General features: G+C 36.5%; 1 protein-coding gene across 1 annotated transcript in view; it reads left to right on the top strand.

Annotated features, from left to right (window-relative positions):
• The first annotated feature begins 365 nt into the window (after positions 1–365).
• The window catches only part of TTC37 (tetratricopeptide repeat domain 37), a 120,914-nt gene continuing 114,541 nt past the window's right edge, over positions 366–6,738 (top strand). The window contains exons 1-5 of the mRNA XM_006885369.1: positions 366–455; positions 2,746–2,889; positions 4,688–4,779; positions 5,543–5,618; positions 6,139–6,279. Coding sequence (XP_006885431.1) covers positions 366–455; positions 2,746–2,889; positions 4,688–4,779; positions 5,543–5,618; positions 6,139–6,279 — 543 coding nt within the window. The remainder of the gene's footprint in view (positions 456–2,745; positions 2,890–4,687; positions 4,780–5,542; positions 5,619–6,138; positions 6,280–6,738) is intronic.

The raw sequence follows: 6,738 nt of genomic DNA, 5'->3' as shown, positions 1-6,738 counted from the left end.
TCTTGCTCCATCTCTCTTTGCTTTTTCAGGGACAAAGGATACATTGTACTATCTGGTTCTTTCTTTTTTGATGGTAGTAAGATTCCTGTTTTCTTTTTCCGGGCCAGTTTTAAGCCTTGCCAGCAAAATTGAACTATCTTTACATTAGTGTTCCATACATCTTATTTCCATGATCCTACCAGCAAGATACCATGTATGTAATTTACAATTGTAGTAAGCCATTTAATTCCCGTGGTGGGCCACAGACAGTGGAAGGTTAGGATGGGTCAATGTATAGTATATTAGGGAGAAAGAGTTGGAGGTAGAAGAAATCACAGAAAGAAATCCCAGATAGTAGATCCATTCTGGCTTTTTCTTTTCACAGAATGTCAAGCAAAGAGGTGAAGACAGCTCTAAAAAGTGCCAGAGATGCAATCAGAAATAAAGAATATAAAGAAGCTCTGAAACATTGTAAGGTATCTATCTCTGAACCTCTCTCCTATGATTAAAGTATATGACCTATATACAAGTATTATCTATCAATACTGTGTGCAGCCTTCACTGCAAAAATCCAACAAAATTGCTCAGGCCATTTAGTAGAACCAAAGGAGTGTTTGGACTGACAACTCTCAACTAGCAGGTACTATCACACTTGCTGTTCTCTTTCTATTGACCAAAGCCAGGTTCTCAAGACTGAATCTCTCCAAAGGATCCTGTGATTGGTTTGTGTTATGGAACTATGTATGCTATTTCTCATTCTTTAGTTCTCTTCCTTCATGGTGTGTTGACATTCTAAAACTATTTAGTTTGCAGATGGGCAGATCAAGTGTCTTAATTTTCTTTTTATTCTTATAAGAATGTGCAGGTACAAAAAAAGGAAATGAGAAATAGAGAATGGGGATAGGAATGAATCCTTGGGGAGGTGAAAGAGGGTTGGAACCACAATGTGAGTGGAGGAGTTTTCACACCTTGTCCTTAAGAACAAGAGAGAAAGCCTTATTGTATCAGGGGTGTAGAAGTGGTTGAAAGAAAACAGCTTCCCTATTGGTGATTTTTAATTTCTTTGTGAAGAATAAGCTGAGAGTGGAAAGAGTGTTGATTAAAATTCTTGAGGTACAAAAAGATAGGAAACAGCTGTTATTCAGAGGGGGAAATTCACCAACAATATTTTTATGTAAATAACATGCACATTATGTTCCCCCCCCAAAAAAAAAATTTTGCGAATTCTTTGAGTTAGTGCCCTATGTGCATTACATGCATGGACATGTTATATGTGCTAAACTAGAACACTCATAAAAAGTGGGGAAATTACCAGGCCCTAATGAGTGTCCATTTTTGACAGTGAAATTGTTGGAGGGGATCTGGTAGCATAGTCTTTGGGAATTGTGCTGCTGACCCAAAGGCGATGCCTCTGGACGTTTGAATCCATTAGTGGCTCCCTGGAAAGAAGATAGGAAATCTTCTCCACTGCAGTTTGTGGCTTTTTAAAGTCTGCAGGGAGCTCTAGTGGCCTGTGGTAAAGGGCTGCACTGCTGATCCAAAGGCACATGGTTCAAATCTAGCAGCTGCTCTGTGGGACAAAGATGCACAGTCTCCTCCCATGTGGTATGCTACCTCTGAAAACCCACTGGAGACTCTGTGATGGGTTGGCCTGACTCAATGATAACAACAACAGCAATGGGTGGGAGGGTCAGCTATGAGTCAGTTCTGTGTCGACATTAGTAAGAGGGAATGAAGGCTCATTTGTTATGGTGGAATCTGTGAGCTCACCTGTCAGCTTTCTTTCTCCATGTTCAGCTTCTCAGGCTTGGGGATGAGAGATAACAGGGTGTAAGTATAGCTGGTGAGAAGATGGGGAGAAAGACAAGCAAAAGAGTTAAGGATGTTTTCTAGGATTTGATTATGGTGATCTTGGAATCCAAGGTAGGGAAGGAGCAGTGAGAAATGAGAATTAGGGTGATGAAAGGTGGAGCAAGGGAGTAAGCTCAGTAAATGGAGATATCAGAGGTTAAAGAGTTATTATCATCATGGGGTTATTAGGGTAATTAAACTGAAGGGACTGATAAGGGGCAGAACAGTGTCATGGTGGAAATTCACCTGTTGTATAGCCGAGTACTGTAGTGGCTAAGAAACTGAGAGGCCATCGAGGTAAATAGATCATCAGTGTGAATATTAGAGCGGTTATAGTAATTGAGATTACAATGTAGAAAAATTTTTTACTAAAGAAAGGAGTTCTTTGAAGTTTGGTAGCAATAACAATACTAAGAATGATATTGCTAGGTGGTATAAATGGGAGAGGGTCCCTGTGGGTTCAGTAATTAAGTACTTGGCTGCTAACTGAAAAATGACTTGTTCAAACTCCCCAGCTGGCTGCTTTGCAGGAGAACAGTGGGCAGTTTGTTTCAATAAAGATTGATAGTCTTGAAAACCCAGTAGTTGGTTTTGTTCTATCCTACAGGATCTCTATGAGTAAGCATCAACTTGATGGCAGCGGGTAAGGGGCTTATTCTCAAAGAGCAGGGGAAGAGATTTGGGGAAAGTGCTTGAAAAAAGTATATTCCTTATAGACCTCTGAAAATCACTAACTTAATTCAATGCATTTCTCCTTATGAGCAAACTTAAGACTAGTGAGATTAAATGGCATATTTAAGGTTGCCCGGTTAGAATTTAGAACAAATTTCTTGACTTTTAAATAGACTATCTTATGGTTGTTTACTTACCAGTTTTCAAACTTTAATGACCTATTCTGTTCATTTCCTTGATCAGACTGTTTTGAAACAAGAGAAAAATAACTACAATGCCTGGGTTTTTATTGGTGTTGCTGCAGCTGAGCTAGAACAACCTGATCAGGCCCAGGGTGCCTACAGGAAAGCTGCTGAACTAGAGCCGGACCAGTTATTGGCATGGCAGGTATGGAGAAAACATTTTGTACTATGTTATGGGAAAGGGTTGGGACTTCCCCCTTTATTTTTCAAAATATAGGTGGCAACTTTATAATAAGCAGTTAAGCTTTCATTGTTATTGTTGTTGTAATGTGTTGTCGAGGTCTCTGCATCTCATAGCAACCCTATCTATGTACAACAGCCCTAAATTGTGCTCTGTCCTGTGCCAATCTTATGGTCTCTGACACACCTACCCCCATTACTCCAGTCACTGAATCAATCTACCCCATTGAGGGTCTTCCTCTCCTTCACTGTCCCTCCACCCTCCAAAGTATGATGTCCCTCTCCAAGGACTGATCCCACCTTACAACATGTCCAGAGTATGTTAGACAGAGCCTCAGAATCCTTGACTCCAAGGAGCAGCCTTGTCATACTCTGTCTAGGATGACCATGTTTGTTCTCTTAGCAGTCCATGGTATATTCAGTACTCATCTCCAGCCCTTCAGCTCAAAGGCATCATTTCTCCTTCTGTCATCCCTAGCCATTGTCCAGATTTCTGATGCATAGCAAGTAATTGCAAAGACTGTGGCTTGAATCAGGCACATCTTAGTCTCCAGACTGACATCCTTGCTCCTCAGTACTTTGGAGAGTTTTCTGACAGCAGACTTTCCTAATGCAATTTGTCTTTTAATATCCTGGCTGCTGGTACCAAGAGTTTTGATTGTGGAGCCAACCAAACTAAAGCTGTTAACAATCTCAATATCTTTGCCGTATATTATGATGCTGCCAAAAGGCCCAGTGGTGAGAATCTTTGTTTTCTTGATGTTGAACTTCATATTTAAGGCTGAAGTCCTTGACCTTCTGCAGCAAATGCTTCAGGTCCTCCTCTTATAAAAAAAGAATTAATTGATTGCTCTTTAAATCTGAAAGTTAATTTTTTTAAAAAGTGGTGCTGAGGGTGCTAATTACCACTATTTACCATTGCAGTGAATTGTTTCCAAATATAAGGAATTGAAACATGAATACATATATAAATGTCATACTTCGTAATTTATTTTCATAAAACACACTTTTTCAGAGTATTATTCATTACTTAAAACCCCCCTAAATTAATGTTTTCTAAAAAGAAAAGAATGTAGAAAATTCTTTATCTTTTGAGTACAAGTTAAATGCTTTTTTCTTACTTAGGAATCTTAGTGTTTTTTAGGCTGCTCTCTAGGTTTTTTATATTCAATACTTTGCCTTGTTTTCTATCTCAAACACTTCTCTGAAATTGTGATTAACAGGAATAGTAGGTTCTGGAGAAATGAAATGGTGTGTCACAGGTTCTCATGAAGCAGAAAGTGAGGGTGTCTGGTAAACACAGTTAGAAAGGTGAATATTTTTATAGTGTACTGATTGGTTTTATTCGAAGGAAAATGACAAATGTCTACAGCAAAACAATGTTTTTGTTTGATCATATCATGAAATAGTGTCATATAGGAATGTTTGAAATGTTACGATTGTCCAGTAACTGTTAGAAATTATTTCTATTTTGAAATATTTTAATATATTTAAAAAAGTAAAGATAATAGTGTTTTAAATGCTTCTTTGCCCTTTATCTAGTTTCAGCTCAAATCTGCTGATGACCATTATTTTTTTAATTTGTGTCTTTCACCTATTTATTCTTACCCTAGCCTATTTGGAGATAAATCTCAGACATAATATTCCATATATAAATTATAATCTTATAAAGAATCTTTGTAAATGATTGTTTCAGTGAAATAATAAAATGTGAGAACATCAGATGTTTTTGGAACACTAATCACCAGTATTTCTTCTTTTAGGGATTAGCAAGTTTATATGAGAAAAGTAATCATGCAAACGCTAAGGATGACTTACCTAGTGTCTACCAAAAGCTCCTGGATCTCTATGAAAGGTAATAAATGTGTAGGGGAAGGCCACTGTCTTTAATAGCTTAAATGAGAATAAACTTCCATTTAAAAATTTTATGTAAGTAGTCTTAACATTTAATAGCAATTGGAAAGATTTTTTTTAAACAATTATTACAGAATGTGCTTTTTTGTTTCTTATTTTACGTTTAAATATATAAATACGTATACACACAGACACAAATGTCTTGTATATAGATATCATAGATATGTGAATACATGTCATATATTTTATGGTTTAGGTGAGAGTGTGTAGAATGCATTCATTTCCCATTGAGGTGGTGTATGCACGTTGTTCTTTAACAGTGGGTACAATCCCCACAATGTCAGCACCCTCCGCATTTCCAACTGGAGCTTCCTGTGTTCTGTGCTTTTTTTCTTGTCCCTTCTTGCCATCTTTGATTTTGGGCAAATGCTGCCCTTAGGGTTCACAGAGTTGACTGTTCTGAGAAATATTTTACTGCTCTCTGTTAATTTTTCACTCTTACAGAATTTCTTGTTTTCCATTGAAATAGAATAAAAACACTTAGTAAGAACTAATTTAGGGTAAGATTTTCATTCATTGTAATGGAGATATATTTCTTAAGCCTTTTTTTCTTTTTAAACAAAAGACTCTGAGATTTTATTGTTGTATGAAAAAGGATATAATCTAATTTAAAATAGTATCTGATACTACTGTGCTATTGTGGATATTTTACTAAGTCCTTGGTTAATGTTTTTTTAAGTGTTGTTTTTTTCCCCCTTTCTAAGTGTTGATAAACAAAAGTGGTGTGATGTGTGTAAGAAACTCGTGGATCTGTATTACCAAGAAAAGAAACATGTAGAGGTTGGTTATAGATTTGCTGGCATACTAGACTTATTTTAATAAAATTATTTTATGAGACATGAGACTTAGCTTAATGGGAAAGTAAACAAGTTAATTTGTAAATAAGTTTTAAAAGATAATACAAGTAACAGTCCCTTGAAAACCAGACATTAGAATTAGAATTTAAGATGTAATAGCTTCCAAACCTTTTGGAAACAGACAGGGTGTAAAAATAAGTATATATTTCTTTATATGAGGTGTAAGTGCCTTCTGCAGAACTTAGTGATCCATTTGTAGTGTCCTCATAGCTGGTGCTCTAAGTTATGACGGTGCAGAAATTTATTTATTATTCCTTTATTTACTGTGCTATCTCAGCCATACTTCTTGTATAAGGACAGTGTAGACTGCCTAAGCAACTTGTTTTTTGGGACGTTTGTAATATATGGAGCAACGTTTATGCTCTTTTGCTATTTTTTAGTGAAAAATTTTCATTGATATTTTTTAATCTTGAATGTAAAAGTATTTTAAATCCCCTTAATAGGTGGCACGAACATGGCACAAGTTGATAAAGACCCGCCAGGAAGAGGGTGCAGACAAGGAAGAGCTTCACCAGCTATGGAAGAAACTGACTCAGTTGTTGGCTGACAGTACTGAGGATCAGAATAATGAAACGCAACAATTGGTATTAACCTGCTTATTCCTTCTTTCATGATCATTAATCATCTAATTGAGTTTAGAAAATGCAAATATAATGAATTAATACAGAAAAAATTATGTCAAGTAAGACATTTTGTATATGTTCACTATTAGCCAAAGCTTTTCTTGAAAATCAGAGTATTGATCTGTAGTTTCACTAAGTTTGGGAAGGAGTGGAAACTGGTATTGAACCTATCCAAATTTCACTCCTTTGGATTCATAAGAACCTACAAAGATTTAATTTAATTTAATCACTGAAAAAGAAGCCATGAAAATTGATTTATAGTAGGATATGCAAAGGCTTTTGACTGTGTGGATCATAACAAACTGTGGCTGACTCTGAGAAGAATGGGAATCCCAGAACACTTGATCATGCTAATGAGAAACCTACACTTGGACCAAGAGGCAGTCATCAGAACAGAGCAAGGAAACACTGCATGGTTCA

The sequence above is a fragment of the Elephantulus edwardii genome, unplaced genomic scaffold (genome assembly GCF_000299155.1).
Source record: "Elephantulus edwardii isolate Elephantulus edwardi_28Jun2011 unplaced genomic scaffold, EleEdw1.0 scaffold00043, whole genome shotgun sequence".
Lineage (NCBI taxonomy): Eukaryota > Metazoa > Chordata > Mammalia > Macroscelidea > Macroscelididae > Elephantulus > Elephantulus edwardii.
Note: the sequence above shows the minus strand (reverse complement) of the source record. Positions and strands in the feature narration are given on the sequence as shown.